The sequence below is a fragment of the Sebastes fasciatus genome, chromosome 11 (genome assembly GCF_043250625.1).
Source record: "Sebastes fasciatus isolate fSebFas1 chromosome 11, fSebFas1.pri, whole genome shotgun sequence".
Lineage (NCBI taxonomy): Eukaryota > Metazoa > Chordata > Actinopteri > Perciformes > Sebastidae > Sebastes > Sebastes fasciatus.
Window position 1 is genome coordinate 21,146,326 of NC_133805.1, and position 19,131 is coordinate 21,165,456.

Sequence of the window (19,131 nt, forward strand, 5' to 3'; positions counted from 1 at the left end):
AAAAGGTTGAAAAATGTAGAAGAAGGTCCGCACACTATAGCTCCCTATTAAGTGCAATTCATTGGCACATCTTAGTCAGTGACGTTTCGAGCACTTCTTCAGACGAAGTTGCTGATGTGCGATTTATTATTTTAATAATAAATAACAATTCAGTAAATGTATATCTATGTATTTATTTGTTATATTTGTTTTACAAAGTTAAGAAAACAATGTTTAAATCAAGCCTAATGTCGTCTTACACATAAAACAATGATCCCAGTCACTTCCACACAGCGGGGCATACAGCTTATTAATTAAACACTGGTATCAGATCGGTACTCGGTATCGGCCGATACCCAAAGACCAGGTATCGCTATCGGCATCGGGACTGAAAAAGTCGGATCGGTGCATCCCTGTGGAAAGGTAGCAATGAGTTTAGAGGAAGTGAAATGTAGAAACTAAAACATGATGTTGCAGATTTTTGTGCAATTAAAGAAAATTAAAGTTTCCTCAGAATAGAGCGACCCTTTAGCATTTTCCTGCAGCGGCTGTGCTCTCTAAAGGGCAGCTGAGAGAAGCTACAGTATGTCACTGTAAGACTGGACATCTTCATTATGATCTAGCCCCAGAGCCCGGCAGCAGAGAGGAAAATGTATCACACCTTGATGTTTCTGTTGGGCTTTTATTGCAACTGTTTGGCCGACCATCCATACAAACAGCTCCAGATGTTGAATTCACTGGAGAAGAAGCCATATGCTTTTTTCCCCTTCCTTTTTTTCTTATTATTGCAGTGTGATGCATGGGCAGCATAAATAAAAGTAGATATCTCTCTCAGAGAGTGCGGAAAAAGAAATATTAGGGGTCTGTGCTACAAAGTCACTGACTGTCATGCGACAAGAAAACCATTAGTCTGTCTTGGCGGAGACTGATGGCTAATGAAGCGAATGCACACCAAAGTCTCGTGGCGGGGAAGACAGAAGACACAACTCTCATTTATATGCGCCTCATATAGCAGCCCATCTGATTTAGAGGTTCAGGGCTGCAACACGGACCAACACACTGAAAGCTACACGTTAAGTGATAACTGGCCTGAGTGAAGCAATAAGGGGTGAGATTACACATAATGATTTATGATGCTAGCATGCTGCTTAACATACAAGTGACTAAACCCCCTAGAGATCACATCTATACCTCCAACACTGGGTTTTCTGTTCATTCCTTTTAAGCTTTACAACATGTAAGTAGCCCAGGCCGGACAATTTTAGGTCACATTTGATTAATGTTGAGAGTCTGCTTATTCGTTAAACACCGCTGCCTTGACGGTGCGCTGCAGCTCAGCCCTGATTGTCTTCTTGTACACTGTAAATTGCATTATTGTGTTTCTTTTTGGTACATTTGCAATTCATTCAACCTGTGAATAGTAAAATAGCCCAGAGCAGCAATTAGCCCACTTCACAGTTTTTGCTTATGATGGCAAAACAGACTGTATGGGCGTCATACAGTAGGTTCTGCTTACTTTAACAGTTGTGAACGCACCACAAGCATTTGTTAAGCAAGCATTTATGCAGGGCTGAAACGATTAGTAGATCAACAGAAATGTATTTGCTAACTATTTTGATACTTTATTAATCATTTAAGTTATTTAATTCAAGCATGAATGCCATATTCTGATTCCAGCTTCTCAAATGTGAGGATTTGCTCCTTTTTTCTGTTTAATATCACAATAAGTAAAGTAAATTTTGCATTTTGCAACAAAAGAAATGCATTTTGAGGATGTCACTTTGGGCTCCAGGGAAATTGTGATGGGCATTTTTTCACTATTTCCTAATATTTTACAGACTAAATGATTCAATCGATAATAAAAAAAAAGGAATCAACAGAATAATCGATATTGAAAATAGTCATTAGCTGCAGCCCTACATATATGTAGTCATATTTTGTTGGCAGTTTTCAGGTGATTACTTCACATTTTGCAGCTGTAAATGACCCAGAGGGAATCATGCAAATCTTCCAGGAAATAAAATAAACACACGATCTTCGTTAGTTTCTAATTGATGCTTTGTACTGCTATTTATGATCTACATAACTTAATTTATATCCCTTTGACAGTCATTTGTTTCATGCCAAGAAATTTGAATTCATTAATAATTTGCCGGAGCAATTGAGAGACAGTTCTATATTTCCCCACTTTATATTTAGTAAGTGAGCAGATGTGTCCCTCGAATGTGCAGCTTCATGTCGACGTAGCCTTCAGCAATATGCTGAGCTTTTCAATCCTTTCATGTACTCTACACACAGCATGGTGCCATTTCTAGGCCCCCGAGTCTTCCCCTGCGAGGCTGCTGGAGCCTCGGTGGTTGAAATACAAGAATGACTATATATCTATACATAGAGTACATATAGTGTCATTAAAAGAGTGAATTAAGTTATTCAATGTAGTATAAAGCCTGCTCGTTGAGCCTAATTAAGACCCTCATGTAAGATAACATGCTTGACTTGCCCATTTAGCCACAGGCGCTGCACCATTATATCCCATGTTAAAGAAACAAAAAAAGAGATTTCAATCTAATTAAGGAGCCTTTCAGTATAAAACATGCTGCAGGACCAGTAGTGTCTGCTAGCCATGGTTTAATATCCAGTGATATAACCGTTAATAAAATGATTCTCACTGATATAAGATGGCACCAACCTGATATCTGGTGGCTCCCTGTTGCCAGAAAACATACATCACAGTCAGGAAGGTCAAGAGCTCAGTCTATAAATGTGTCCATCACTAATTTACTCCTCTGCCTATCAATTATGAGCATCAGGCTTGGAGGGCTCCACTAACTGCCGCTGGGACTCAGGTATTGAATTATGAGGTATATATTTTGACAAATGCTCTATGAGAATTGAAAACACGATGAGATACTCTTTCCATCTCGCCTGAATGATCCATCTTGAACTTAATCTGAAAGCAAAGAAGGAGAAGCAGCACCTCTAGCGGCACACAAAACCGGCCCTGTTGAATACAAGATGTGCTCTGTAAATACAAAACTGTTCAAACAGCTACCTCTTTTTTCAACCTCTTTTACACGAGCCGTTCACTGCAGGAGAGGGACCGACGGTTGAGTCTATTAATGTGTCCAGGAATCGTCAGGTGAAGAGGAGTTCACACACTATTCTTTACATTAGAATAGTCAACATAGAATTAATTTGCAATAATTTTGATGATCAAAGGGGAAAAAGTATTTTTTTTCAAGCAAAGAATTTGAGGTTTTGCTGCTTTTCACTGTAAATTTTAATATTGTTGCGTTTAGGACTGTTGGTCAGAAAAAACACCACATTTGAAGGTGCCGCCCCGGGCTCATAGAACTTTTGATGGACTTTTTTCCCCCCGCATTTTCTGACATTTTATAGACCAAACGATTAAATGAGAAAATAATAGGCTGATTAATCAATAATGCAAATAGCCATTATCATTTGCGCCCTATAATTGTCTGAAAAAGCCCTCAAAATTTTACTTTTTTAAGCAAAAATATAAAGAAATCACTGGTTCCAGCTTCTAAACTGTAAATACTTGCTATTTTTCTTCTAGTAGGGCTGTTGATTAAAACAAGTTAATCACAAATTAATGACAAATTTCTCTTCAAAATGTTCCATAAAAGGAGATTTGTCAAGTATTTCATACTCTTATCAACATGGGAAAGGGCATATAGCTTGCTTTATGCAAACTTATGTATATATTTATTACTGGAAATCAATTAACAACACAAAACAATGATAAATATTGTCCAGAAACCCTCACAGGTACTGCATTTAGCATAAAAAATATGCTCAAATCATAACATGGCAAACTGCAGCTCAACAGGCAACAACAGCTGTCAGTGTGTCAGTGTGCTGACTTGACTATGACTTGCCCCAAACTGCATGTGATTATCATAAAGTGGGCATGTCTGTAAAGGGGAGACTCGTGGGTACCCATATAACCCATTTTCATTCACATATCTTGAGGTCAGAGGTCAAGGAACTCCTTTGAAAATGACCATGTCAGTTTTTCTTATTTAACCTCCTTCGTGACAAGCTAGTATGACATGGTTGGTACCAATAGATTCGTTAGGATTTATAGTTTCATATGATGCCAGTATCTTCACTCTAGCTTTAAAACTACACTCGCTACAACCTCCGGAAGACCGGTTGTGTTAATGCATTAAAGAAATTAGTGGCGTTAAAACAAATTTGCGTTAACGCGTTATTATCGCGTTAACTTTGACAGCCCTAAAAACAAGCAATCTGTACATGTGTCCTTGGGCTCTGCATGCCAATATATGATCAACATTTTTCACTATTTTCTGACATTTTATAGCTCAAACCCTCCACTGATTATTATAGGAAATCATCTGCGGATTAATCAATAATGAGAGTAAATCTCGGCTGCAGCACTAAAACCAAGTGGGGAATAGTGAAAACATTTTCTTTCTTTGCCTCTCATTTCTCTATGAATAAGGCTTATTTTATACTATTTTATAAAACTTCCATTTAAAGCCATTCCTATTATCCACCTACTGTACCTAAAACAAACAAACAAACAGACAAAAAACACACCCACAAGGCAAACACAAAGCTACAGCTCTCAAGTTTGAGACACAAAGAAGTCTACATACATCTATAGCTAACGTTTCTACAAAGCTCTTCAGCAGTTTGGCAACACTCTTTTCAAAATAAGTATAAAGCAACTAAAGTAACAATAACAAGGAAAAACGATAAGTTTATGTTCTCACACCAAGAGCACAAACCAGCTAGATCCAGTAACTTTGAACAAAATTCGCAAAACAATTCAGCATCCCCTCCAGATTTAGATAAATCTACAGGTCCTCATAATTCTTCATTATGTGTTTTCTCCAGAAAAGATTGAAGATTTCAAGGAAGCAGACGAGACACAGGAAGGTGTACATTAACAACAGAGGAGGCTGGCAGCTTGCAACACAAACTTCATTATGTTTTCTAACATAAACTGTGAAATGTCGTCGGTGTAACGCTGTTGATGTTGAGCAGGACTCTTTTGGGACGCCATAATATTTGAGTAACATAATATCTGCTATCATCACTCGCCAAATTAAAAAGCTGCACTGCCAGCCACCATATGTTCCAGGTCACAGAACAAGTGAACGGTACAGTAAGTGAAACCCATCTCAATTTTTCGAGTAATAAAACTACATTTGCCGGAGCACTCTGCAGGCAGCTGCTCCACCTGCGTTCGCAAACGGCCATTCATCATCCTGTACGGGCCGCAGCTGTCCTCAGGTCTAAGAGATGGAGATGTCACGTTGCAATCTCCACATCATCCAGACAATCTAACTCTGCTCCTCTCTCTCTCTCTGTTTCCTGCCATTGTGTCAAAGACAAGAGCATTATTTGAAAAACATTGCTCGGCAAATTGGAGGGGCTGAGAATATCTGATGGCGTGGTTGTAAAAGGAGTTACGCTGACTCGACTTAAAAGGCACAAAAGGTTTGGCTTATTTAATCTGTGGGTTCTCGCAGACAAATAATAAAAAGGGGAAGTACTGTGGACTGACTGGACGCACAGGAGGGCACCTGCTAAGACAAAGTGCTCATCTCAGAGCTGCAGACACATTTTTCAGCTGACCACGTGAAGACATTCATTTTAAAAGCAGGTCCACAAATGATGTCAGGATTACATCCATTACAGAGCCGGCTCGTCTCCGACAGCTCGATGTGGAGAGAGTAGCGGCAGGCGGAGAAAAACCGTCATCTTGTATTTCAAATGGAATTTCTGAAGTCAATAAACTTCAATAATAAATCAGTGGAACAGGAATACTTTCACACATAGAAAAGCTATCCTAGAGACAGACACATATCAATAGTAGTTTCCTCAGTTATATTGCAAAATGTGCATTATCTGTTTTTCCATATACATGTATATATGAATAATAACAACTTACTAGAAATGTCAATGTAATTATGGATTATTATCTGCAGAATTCTTTGCCAGTTAGTTGATTGATAGGTCAGTTGTTTGATCAATGAAATATAAAATAATTGTTTTAAAAAGAGCCAGAGCTTAAGGTGACGTCTTGTTTTGTCCGAACTATTTCGTTCTGAACCCAATGATATTAAATAAGACAAAGAAGATGGACAGACTTTTGGGATTTTTTCTCCCCAAAATGGCTTAAACAATAAATCAATTATCATTAACATGAACTTTGTCAAACCTCTATCAGATTAACAGTATTACTATCATCTTCTGTATACTGCAGTATATTATAATCCTCACTGAAAAATACTATTAAATGTAGACTCAGCTGCCAGTTTATTAGGTACAATGAATGTAGTCTATTACGTCTAATTTCACCCATATACATCGGGTGGACAAAATATCAGGAATATCACTCAGTATAACACACTGGAGTTCAACAGCACCACAAACTATACAGCCTCCATAATGATCATGAAGTTGAATCAACATCTCTCTGAAACACAAACATTTACACCTTCATGAGGGTAGGATTCATGGCAGAGCTGTTGGATTAGACTGCATACCTTTCTAATAATAAGCGGACTACTCAGTGTACAATATGTCAACATATTAGATCCCCATAAATGAGTTGACTTAACTTGAGTTAACCTTATAACCATTATGAAAAATGTTGTTTGGACAAGGGCTGCACAATTAATCAAAATTTTGGCAAATGGCCTTCTGCAATTTTCAAGAGGATGAACAGGAAATCATTGTCAAGGTGAAATGTGTTTCAAAATACCATTTTAGATTAAATGTTGTCGTGCTGCAGAGATGTCTTGGCCTACACATCATATTCTACAGACTTAAGAAAGCATCTTTGTTTGGTACAGATCCCTGCAAAAGTCACACCATAATCATTTTAATGTTTTTTAATGAAAATTATAATAATTATGTAGAAATGATCATACCCTCTTTTATCGTAAATCATATCGCAATTTTAATATCAGTCAAAATAAGTCAAGATATGTTTTCAAATTTTAGACCTTATAGTGCACGGGGCGGGACGACATTCAAGACAGCCTTAATAATAATTATAATAATAATAATGATAAATAAAACCTATAATATAACTTAAAAAGGATACAATCTAAACATATTAAAATCCAAATAACACACATATTTACAAAGCTAAAAATAAAATGTTAGTAAAAAGATTTACAATTAACGAGTTGAATTGCTTCAGGAAATGTACTTTTTTTTCTTTTTACATAAAGAAAGTTATTAAAATAATCTGATATCACATCAGCTAGAAGATTTCTGCATTCAGTTTTATTAAGGCTACTGTTAATGTATAGACTATATAAAAATAGAATATTTTAATTCTATGGTATAGACCGTTTCAATAGAATTGCATTTCTAGGCAACAGATTGGGTCATATCACACTTGTAAACATTTCAAAGTGTATTTCCTGTTGTAAGGCTTATTGAAAGAGGCTGGGGCATGATCTTGAGCTTTGGGGAATGACACATGTGTTGTACCCCAAAGATATGACGCAATGATGATACGGATGGTCATGATGGACCCAAGCTGTTGCCTAGCAATGCAATTCTGTTGAAACGGTCTATAACCAGGAGTCATGTATGATTTATGCATGAAATGTATCTTGAAATGTATATACCGGAAGTTTTTAATCCTGTACAACAGTATTCTCCAACAAATAGCTTGTGAACTATCCGTTTCTGAGTGGCTCGTTCGCTAAAGGTTCAAAGAATATGTAACGCTGCATACATTTCATAACACAAAGTCACTCTGTAAACCTCTTTAAATTCATATCCAATCAAATTAACAGACATCCCACCCCCCCTCTGGCACAAAAAGATTGTCTGACAATCAGAATTGTCAATTAAATGCTGTTTTCACGCTTGGTTACATCAGTGAGGCGCTAACATTAGGCGATGTTAGCAGACTAGCAAGCACACACCAGATTTGACAATGACTGCAGAAAATAGCCAATAAAAGGCAAAAAATAAACTATTTTCATGAGAAATGGGCAATAGAGTTTTTCCATGAATGTGAATGACAAAGGTGTGTGTGTCATTTGCGGTGGGAGCGTGTCAGTCTGTAAAAGATGCGACGTTATTAGCGAAGTAACTGGCTAACGTCGAGCGCCACTTCACCAAAGTCCACAGCAACTTTCCATGGGACTTTCTAGTTGATAGCAGTCTACGAACAGAGAAGATAAAGGAGCTGAAAACAACATTTAAAAAGACAACAGTTTACTGACGAAGAAGGCCAACGAAGCAACAGAGGATTCGTTTGATGGCGCACACCCTGATGAAACACAAAAAGCCCCTCGCCTGTGGCGGGATTGTAATTGAGGCGATGACTGCGGTGGCTGAAACGTGGCGAGCAGCTCTCGGCCACTTTCATTTTGTCAAATTAGCTCTCAGAGGAAAAAAAAAGGTTGGAGACCCCTGCTGTAGAACAACGATCAACAAAAAGGTGGCACCGAGCCAACAATGCATACTAACGAGAAGGGTTTCTCAAAGCTCTGCTACACTTTAAAAGAGTAATTTGTGCTTGGCATAGAAAAAATGAAAGAATGTGAGTTAATTGCATTTTGGCATTCGTGCACGCAAATCCACAAGTTTTTACGAGTGAGGTGTTTGAGAGGATCCTTCATCGGAGGCTGAAGAATGGGATTCACAGTTCTGAGTTTGCTTTTAAATCTTGCATTTTTCTGTACCAGGTGCTTATTTGGGGAATAAAGCTTGTGAATTGCTTCTGATTCAGTATATGCAGTAGTTATATTGACATCACACTCATCTGTGTTGCTGGCAACTGTAGATTACATCTATTCAGTCGTACCCAGAAGCATTCAATCAATAATATTCAGCTCTGTTTTTGAGCTTTATTTAAAGACTTACATTTTTTTGTTTGTGTTGAACAGCAGCTCCTCACCTGCATGAGGCTTTAGTATCAAAGTGATGCTTTAACTACATCCTGTTCTTGTTACTGCAGCACGGCCGCCGATCAGGGACCGCCAGGAGTAAAGCCTCGCTACCCGATAGTCTCATTCTGCTCCTCAACGCCTACAGCCGACCACGAGAGGTGACAGCACTGCTCTCCAGCCACCCAGGTCTGACAGCCATGATTCGGGGTGGCCCTCTGCTACGGCTCAGATCGGGGATCAACTCGCCGCTTGATGGCTAGATCTCACCGTACAAAGCGCTGGGGGCCTTTCTACTGAGGTAAGTCTCCGGCTCCCTCCGCAGCACGGGTTCTATAATTCAAGAGTGAGCCATTTTGGTTTTGTACTCGTTTTGTCGAGTCAAGTGGCAGTGGTGTCTGATTAAAACTGAGTGGAACTGGTTTATTTAAATGATGCTCTCGCACAATATTTCCTCAAGACCGTATACTTGGTAGTGTCACTCTATTCTTTAAAACCACAATGCAATGGTACGTTAACTCTGGTGTTTTCTCCTCCGGCGGCCCAGTTTTATGCTCTCTCTGACAAGGCATCAGATATGGCACCACAGTTCATTTCTGGGAGCGCTGGATTCCACATTGAAACATTTATAAGGATACCTGGGCTCTCACCTTTTACTAATGAATTATTCATTAACGCTTAATGGTCTCCAGTTTCCTCCAGAGATTGCTCAATGGAGATTTTTTTCTTTCTTGCACAGCTGAATTGAGTTAGAAGAGGCACATATCTAGTTCTATAGGAGAAAGGCAGAACTATAATGGAAATAGGTATCCTGCTAACAATGCTGGTTTAAATCGGCCGTATAGTTTTGCCGCAGCGAGTCGGCGTAGTGTCATTAAGCATTTTCCCCCACGGTCTAACTCAATCTTGTTTTTCTCCATTACAGTTTCCCTCACTGCGTAGTAGCACATGGATTTCAAGACTTCAAATGAAGAGGTTGGTAGGATTCAATCAGTGTAACGTTTTGACAGTAAATTGACTGATTATAGAAGCAGCCTTGGCATTTTCAAGTGCCTGAAACAACATCACTGAAAGCACGCGGCGAGAACAGCACATAAATCTGGTGCCCTGTGCATATGCATGTCCCCCTCCCCTTTTTAATGCAGCCATTGTTACACCTCCACAAATAACTCAATCAACAAGTAAACACACAATAAAACAGGCTTGTTAAAGAGAAAAAAATCCAGTTAGCCGCTATTCTGTTAGGAGGAAAAAGTCTGAATTAGCCATGCTCGTTTAATACACCTCTCTTTAAAAAAAAGGAAAAGTATTTTTACACATACATATCCAATAGTCTATTTTAATTTATTTTCCTTTTTTATGTTATGTTTATTTTTTATTTATGATTTATGATTTATTTATTATCTAATGTTCTTTTTTCTTGTCTTTTTGTGTACATAATATGTTGCAGAATATATCATACAGTATTGTAACACTTGTTAAAGATCACAATAGACAAAAGAAAAAAACAGGCTTCTTGATGCAAGTGCTGCAGTAAATGAGTGATTGAAGTGACTTGGTATCCGCTTTTTGAACTCAAATCCTCAGTAACATGGGAGGATGATTGTCCTGCAGTTGATCGACTCTTTGTGGCTTTTTAATCACACTGAGGCCAGTGCTGCTTCATTTATCAGCAAGCCAACACTGCTAGCAAGTTGCTTTCCTTTTGATTGTTTTCTTTCTTGCTCCTGGCTTTCTTTTTTCTTTAGGTAGCCTGATTTTACCTTAACTTTTGACATGACTGCTTCAAAGTTCACCTGAAGTCCTCAGCATCGGCAGAATTACCGCAGTCTAATATTGTTTTAGATACAAGAAATAATCAAAACTTTTAAGGCCCTGATCAGACAGAGTGCGTTTTGCATGTGGAAAACGCGAGGCGCACCGCACTGCCTTTTTGTTGCCCAATCAGACACAACGTTTTTTACAGTTTGCTGCGTCTTTTTATTTTATATATTGCTAGGCAACCACTAAATGAGTGCCAACGTTACCTTATTACAAACCATGAACTGTGCACGACCAAAATAGTTAATAGTACAATTTAAATTAATAAAAACAATTTACCCAAAATTTCAAGTACCACACTGATTTGCCTCCTGCTGTTTTTTCTGTTAAGATCATGGTAACTACGGTTGGTAAACTCATAAAGCTTCAGGTATCCAGCAAAAGTCACCACAATGAGAAAAAACGCTAATGATGTTGGGCGCTTTTCTGTTCCGAGTTGAACTTTTTCAACTCGAGGCGTTCAGGGCGCTGTAAAAATGCGAGGCACACAGAGCAGATGAACATGAGGTGCTCAGCAATGCAAAAGCAGCGCCCAAAACGCTTCACTCTTATTGCAAACAATTATAAAAAGCTGCCCCAGGCTGCTAAAACGCATTCTGTCTGATCGAGGCCTTATTCTGCCAAAAGTGATAGTTTTCTTATAATGCTAATAACTTTTAATAGCAGGGTTTTTTTGAGGGCCCTCCTCACTTTAGGCCCTGCGATACTTACCCTCACTAGTACACTCCTGGGTTAGAAAGACATGTCCTTGTTGCATATCCTGCAGTGGAAATAGTCATGCACATGCTATCAGATCAGAGACGATGATGTAGATAATAATGGAGGAGTGTTTAACTTTATTTCAATCCTCATATGCATGCAGGTACATACATGAAATTTGACCTCTGTATTAAACCCATCCTAAGCATTTAGGAGCAGTGGGCTTCTGTGAAGCAGCCCGGGAGCAACATGGGGAGGGGAGAGTAATAGATGAACATACGATAGGATCAGCAATGAGGCTAATTATGTACAATGCGAGCGCTACAACAGGTCAAACAACGCTCAACCACGTGAGACGCCGTCTGACCCAGCATACAGTTACGGCACCACTGCCCTCATTTTGCTCGGCTAATGACTCTCGCACACACATTACTTCAAATAATGTGAATTAATGTGCCTCTCATTTAATTTCTCGCGCTACAGCTGCAGACGGAGGCTCGATTCTTCACATTCCTCATTACGGGCGTAAGATAATATGCTCCATACACTGATTTTGATTCAAGTTTGACCTGCAGTTGAGATCCTCCATCTAAGAATAGCAACCATGCAACCGACTGTCTTGTTAACTGATGAGCGGCGTATCCCGGGTGACAAGGATGCTGACACTGGTGTCTTTTTTTCTATTAGCAGTCTTGTCAGGTGAAGGTGCTTCTTTTATTTAGACCTTTTCAAGTCAAGGACAGGACAGGCATCGCAATTAGCCAGGGAGGAGGAAGGATACGCAGAATGCAAATTTATGCGGATTAGCATGTTTTAAATGGATCATTGGAAACAGTCGCTTGTATGAAGCAGGGAAATTCAAATGTGGAGGGTGAGCTCGGTTCCAGCCACTTAATTTCACAGGTTCTTAATTTGCCATCATCCTCATCAGCGTTACACGTAGAGCAAATTAGATGGTATCATTTTTTCTCTCAGCGTGAATGTATACAAAGCACACGACTCATAAAAAGCTGCTCCTGCTCATTATTTGAAACCATAAATCAGCAGTTGTCCTATGTGTTTTTTCAATCTAAATGTGTGTTTATTACTTAGTTGCTGAATATGGTTATTTGTTCCAACATTAACATTAACAAGGAAAGTTGTAAAAGAGAAAATAACAGCCATAGCTGTGTATCCTAATTTCCATGTTGATCCTGTAGCGAGTATTCTCAACAACATTTCATTTCATGGCCAGTTAATTTCAGTCGTGGAGGGATGATGAATGATTTTATCTTTCTGACTGTTCGCAGACAAAGACTGGGATTTATTTGATGCAAGAAGGTAATGAGGAGCCGTTTAATATTCGACTACACTTGGCCAAAGATATTCTGACCATTCAAGAACAAGATGTCATCTGTGTGTCAGGAGAGCCTTTTTACTCGAGTGTAAGTAACCCAGTCCGTCTCATAATTACTAAATGTCACTGTGCCGCACTTCACATGCTCATCTAACTAAAGTGGAAGGAGTCTTCTGTCTGTCTGTCAGTCTGTCTGTCTGCCCGTCTGTCTGTCTGACCGACTTCACACTCAGCGGGTTTATTGCTGAGGACCCAATGAAGTGCATTGTCAAGTGTGATCTCTTGAGATCTATGGGACATCAATTTTATTTCTTAGTAGTGCGTTGTGTAGGCTCTACACTGTGTAGTGTATTGAGAAACTCCATGCTGGGTACAGCTCGTTCTCCGTCACAATATGAACTGCTACAGTATACCGCCGAACTCCATGCTGGGTACAGCTCGTTCTCCGTCGCTCACTACTAAGCTGTGTCTCAATTAGGATGCTTTCCTTAGTATACTTCCATGTAGTACACTGTGCACACTATGTGCTTGTGTAGTGCGTGAATTTCGACAGGGTAGTGTTGTCTCAAATTACACACAGCTGTTGTGCACTCACCGGAAGCTCGGTAGATCCGCTGGTGATTGTCAGCCACGGACATCACTCCGTATCAGCAGTATTTAAATTCAGACGGATAAATTAACCCAATAATGGCTTCTATCCGACTGCACTATAGACGTACTTAGTGGAAAAAAAACACATGTATAACTTAAATTTGTATAGTTTGGTGTTTGCCGTTTCAATCGCAACCGCTGCAGCTTCCTCGCCCGTCATTGTCACAAGTTTGAAATCGGTTGGTGGCTCCTCGCCTTCCGCCATGTAGCAGAGATGGAGACCGTTGAGGGTGAGAAGTGTTCAGCGTTCCACACTCAATGTTTTGAACGTTTTGAGTACAACATCCGGTTACTTAGAGTGCATTGCATTTTGCCATACTTCTCAGTGTGAACGCGCTTATGCACCTCAAAATAGCAAGTGTAAGTACGAGTGTGGGAATTGAGGCACAGCACTAGTGTTGTCATGATACTGGAATTTCTAACTTCAATACAATACCTTGAAAAATATCTATTCGATACCATTTTCGATACCACGGAGAGAAAGCTGCAAGCACCATCACCACAGGCTGAGGAATCAGCTCGGTCTATACATGCAACGGGCACTTCACTAGTACATTGAAATCAGTAACATGTACTGCACAATACCCTAAGGTTACAGCATAAAAGATACTGAGAACACTCTGAATGTCTGCGTTAATGACAGATCAGTTAATCTGTTCCTCATAAATCAAATGTAGCTATTAAATAGTGATTCACCTACTGGATCATGGTGTATAGAGTGTAATCATTAAGCCTCACTTGTCATCTAGTCTGACAACTTTGTCTTCACATTAATGAATTCCCTCATAAAAAAATCTCCACTGGGGCCAGAGTCCATTACCTCTCTCAAAAAGGCATTATTCATTCAGTAACATGTTGCTGGTTAAATCTGCAAAGATAAATAGAGGAAGCGCTTGTGTCCACTGAAACATGATTACTAATTAACTTAAAAGCGGCAAGATGCGTCACAGTAATACAATCTTACCATGTCAGGAAGTCCTAGTGCAGACTTTTTAGCATCAGTGATCAATTAACACTTTTACATTTAGAAGAAAGTGTTGAATTCCTGCACACTGTCAGCACTAAATGTATTAAAATGCTGAGTCAGGCATCAAATTCACAATATTAAACATCTTTGTTACTAGAGACACAGGCCACAACAACTACTAGAAAAAGGAGTCAAATCACAAACACCTGAGACAGAATCAATAATTGTAAAAAAAAAAAAAAAAAAAATTCCTAATATGAGACAAACAATATATCTTAAGATCCATAAACTGTAATTGAAAAAACAAATTATTTTTATGAATAAAAGAAGGGGAGAAGGAGAAGAGGATTGGACAACAACTAGCCCATATTTCACATCCAGGCTTGAAATAGTCTTGACAACATCAAGTCTTGATGTTGTCATTGTGAGTTTATCACTTTTATGACTTGTTGTTGAAACCCTTGGCTCTAAAATGAAGATGTTGTTGTTGTGAATTAGCTGCCTGGTGAGGGTCTACAGTATGACTGCAACATTGCATTTTCAATAAACTTAGTGCTGACAGTGTTCAGGACTCACAACACTTTCTTTTAATTGTTCATTTTACATTCAACCACCACTAGTTCGTCAAAACATGTTTAAAATGTCTCACATTGTTTTGGATGGATAAAAATAATGTGAGTGGTAATAGCTGGGGCTGGGCTGAAATTATTATCATGAAATAAATAAGGATATTTTCCAGTATATATCATGATATTGCAAACTTAATGTTAAACATAGGGCTGTCAAAGTTAAAGCGATAATAACGCAAATTTGTTTTAACACCACTAATTTCTTTAACACATTAACGCAATTTACGATTTTTAGGTTGTAGCTCAGTTTTAAAGCTATAGTGAATACTGGCATCATATGAAATTAGAAAAATCGAAGGAATCCATTGGTACCAACCATGTCATACTAGCTTGTCGAGAAGGAGGTTAAATAACGCTCCAAACTTGCGCTAAATTTTGGTGAGGAAAAACTGGCATGGACATTTTCAAAGGGGTCCCTTGACCTCTGACCTCAAGATATGTGAATGAAAATGGGTTCTATGGGTACCCACGAGTCTCCCCTTTACAAACATGCCCACTTTATGATAATCACATGCAGTTTGGGGCAAGTCATAGTCAAATCAGCACACTGACACACTGACAGCTGTTGTTGCCTGTTGGGCTGCAGTTTTCCATGTTATGATTCGAGCATATTTTTTATGCCAAATGCAGTACCTGTGAGGGTTTCTGGACAATATTTATCATTGTTTTGTGTTGTTAATTGATTTCCAATAATAAATATAGACATACATTTGCATAAAGCATATTTGCCCACTCCCATGTTGATAATTTTAAACTTTAATAGTGAATGTACTTAAATATTTCTCATAATCATTCATTTGTACAAACAATAATTTGTAGAATGAAAGAAAATGATAACATTGAATTATCACTGCTTCCTACTTATGTATAATTATTATTGGGAAAATAAGCTACATTGTTGTTGTTTTTCAGAAGGATGTATAACTTCATTTTTTAGGTTTCATTTTGCCCCATTTTATTTCATTGTGATTAAAGGTTGAGTTCTGATTAAAGCAACCCTTCCTTCTTGTTCTGTTGGAAGAGCTCCCTCAGGTTCAGCATCAGTCTGAACTCATTTGTCGGCTCTAACTGAATCTCTTCCAGGAGAGGACTGTAACGATCAGGAGGCAGACTATTGGAGGGTTCGGCCTGAGCATCAAGGTAATTTAGATCCTTTCTGATTAAGCTGCTCCTCCCAACTGCTTTAAATTAAGTCTGAACAAATGTTATTGATCATTTTCTTGTCAAACTGAAATAACTTCGTTTGCTGAGGGAAGTTGCTTTCGAGTGTCTGACTTATTCTGTGTTTGTGAAACCTTTTGTCGTTTAATTTGTCTTTAGGGTGGAGCTGAGCATAAAATCCCTGTTGTGATATCAAAAATATCAAAAGAGCAAAAAGGTATATTGTTGTTTTTGGAAAAGATTTACACCTCCACGCCCATTTCCCTCCCCGACGTTGTTTTTACTAAAGTGATTTTTCATTTCCAGCTGAACTCTCTGGGCTGCTTTTCATCGGAGACGGCATCCTTCAGGTAAAATGCCAAAGCTCTTGTTTACACATCTCATCCTATACTCTGCAATATAGCACATACTGTGTCATTAATAATCCATGTGCCACATGTGCACAAAACCGCATCCCTATAGGTAAATGTCACATCCCAAGTCTTTCATTTGTTACATGTATTCCAGCAAAAAAAATCTCTCGGCTCATCTGATGCAGAGGAAACATTTACAAGCCAGCCAAATACGCTCTGTATTCATGGCAACTGTGGATGTGACTCTCTCGTTTACAGTTTTCAGCGCAGATGCCGTAACAGTTACAATGCTTGCCTCATTAATCATTTTGAAGATAGAGCTACAGTGATGTGATGCCAGCAGTATTATTTAGGGTAACCCTGTTACTGTTGTTTCCAGATAAATGGAATAAACGTTAGAAGTTATCGCCACGAGGAAGTGGTAAGCTGTCATCTCATATCTCAAATTTTACACCGCAACAGCTCTTTCAACAGCTTATCTTGTCTCACTTTAGGATTTGTATCTTTTTGACATGTAAAGCCAATTGTTTCTGTTTCATGCTTTTTTGAATGTAACTGCAAGAAATATGTGTGTAAGTCTGTGTAAATCTCTTATCCTCGGTTTCCACTCTTAGTGAGACGTTAGCGCACCATGTTTCATCACAGCAAGTAGAAAACCCTCACAGTTCACAACTCCTGCTGTGACAATATTCCTGTGTTTTTACCTTCCAGGTCCAGGTTTTGAGAAACGCAGGTGAAGAAGTCACTCTTATGGTCGCTTTCCTAAAAAAGACTCCAGCCTTTCTGAAACTGCCCCTGAGTGAAGACTGCACATGTAAGAAACCTTTACACACACAGACACTCTGATTAAAGTATAGGCCTATAATCACCATCACCGCAGTGCAAAAATAATTAACCAAGAGTATTTATAGCTGGTATTAGTATCAGTCCAGGATTGGTTGTCCTGGTGACAGTAAACTCCAATGAAGAGCGACTTTGAGAATAAGAAATATCAATTCAGTTGCTTCACTTTTGCTGAAGAGAGAGGGAGAGGAATGGACGATTCTCGAGCTTCACAAAAGATGCTAAAGACTAAACTGAAAGAATTGACATTGCTCATTGTGGTGCAATTGATTGCTCTTGCATGGGAAAGCTTCATCCCTGTCATCAGACGAGATGAAAGCTTTCATAAAATCCTTTCATTTGCGTATATAGGCCAGGTTGACTGGCCATCCAACCAGTCAACTGAATACAAATTGGCACAGAGCAGGAGCCCACACTGGAGGAGAACAAAGTAACACACTTTTTGTTGATATCTGTGATTCACTGCAGTTGGAAAGCTTGAAATAGATGGAGGAGTTTTATTGACTTTTGGTGTGTGTGTGTGTCCCTGCTGTACATTCAGGCATCCCCAGCGACCAGAGTAGTGGGACCTCCTCTCCTCTGTGCGATAGCGGCCTGCACTTGAACTACCATCCTAACAACACGGTACTTTTTTCATTAGCTTTGACTGACTGCTTCTATAACTGTCCCTCTGTAACCATGCAGCAGCGTCCCTGGTGCCAGAAAGTTGTTTCCATGCAACTGTCACTGCTCACTGATAACCGGCATGCTCTATCTTTATCTTTTGAGGTGGGTGAATCAGCGTTCCTCTGCAGCTCGCGCTCGCTCAGCCTGCCTGTGCACCTGCAGCAACAACAGCAGCAGGACTCTTGTCATGTCGATTGTTTGGACTGTGCCAGGCGGGAAACGACAAGCCCTTCTAAATTGCGTTTCACACTTCTGCAGGACACGCTGTCCTGCTCATCCTGGCCCACGTCCCCGGGGCTCCGCTGGGAGAAGAGATGGGTGGACCTGCGCCTTATTCCTCTGCTTCACTCAAAGCTGTCGCAGTACAACCCGGGCTCTGACGTCTGCAGGTGAGCTGCGGGACTTCATCTTGAAGGGTCGGTGGTGTCTGTTGTCACTTGCAGAGCTGATATCTCCCTGTAAGGATCTATAGGCCGCTAGAGCTAAGATCTCTTGCTTATTAAATGCTTTGGGGTTTTCAAATGAAGCAGACTGCCATCCTTCATCTGTAAAAAAAAATATATATATACAGTATATTCTGCTATTCAGTATATCCCTTTAAACACAAAACACACATTAAATAAGTGAAATGGTTCTGCAGTAAGACAGACCGTCTGAGTAGTGGATGCTTGACGTTATAAGCCATTAAGCTGTCAATAAATACATTTTCATTTTGCTACACTGTGGATGATAGAAGCAGTAATCTTGTGGATTGACTCTTAATGGACCACACTTATGGTTTGGCATGCTCTAGCCCATTAACTGAGAATTGCATACTGGTATTATAAGTTTTTAGATTGATTAGCCATGTGGTGGACAATGGGTTCGGTTTATTTTATGCCAGATTTTCATAGATTTTGAAAACTTGATAATACATTTAAAGCAGCTAGAATCAATATTTTTATGATAACAATATATCAAATGACAATGTGAATATTATGTGAAAGGGGTAGGTTGTACTGATGAACTAACTCAGTTTCAGCTCATTGTTTAGCTGTCCGGCTGCAACTTTAACACAAATATCTGGCTTTTGCCTCCGGTAGTACCCATAGAACCCATTTTCATTCACATATCT

The 19,131-nt window shown here is 39.3% G+C and overlaps 1 protein-coding gene across 1 annotated transcript in view; it reads left to right on the forward strand.

The window, feature by feature from the left end:
* sntg1 (syntrophin, gamma 1) overlaps positions 1-19,131 on the forward strand; it is a 40,499-nt gene that overhangs the window by 2,574 nt on the left and 18,794 nt on the right. Inside the window, exons 2-11 of the mRNA XM_074651529.1 lie at positions 8,963-9,192; positions 9,817-9,866; positions 12,701-12,835; positions 16,078-16,134; positions 16,315-16,372; positions 16,462-16,505; positions 16,888-16,929; positions 17,220-17,322; positions 17,893-17,975; positions 18,276-18,406. Of these exons, the coding sequence (XP_074507630.1) occupies positions 9,840-9,866; positions 12,701-12,835; positions 16,078-16,134; positions 16,315-16,372; positions 16,462-16,505; positions 16,888-16,929; positions 17,220-17,322; positions 17,893-17,975; positions 18,276-18,406 (680 nt within the window). The 5' untranslated portion in view covers positions 8,963-9,192; positions 9,817-9,839. The remainder of the gene's footprint in view (positions 1-8,962; positions 9,193-9,816; positions 9,867-12,700; positions 12,836-16,077; positions 16,135-16,314; positions 16,373-16,461; positions 16,506-16,887; positions 16,930-17,219; positions 17,323-17,892; positions 17,976-18,275; positions 18,407-19,131) is intronic.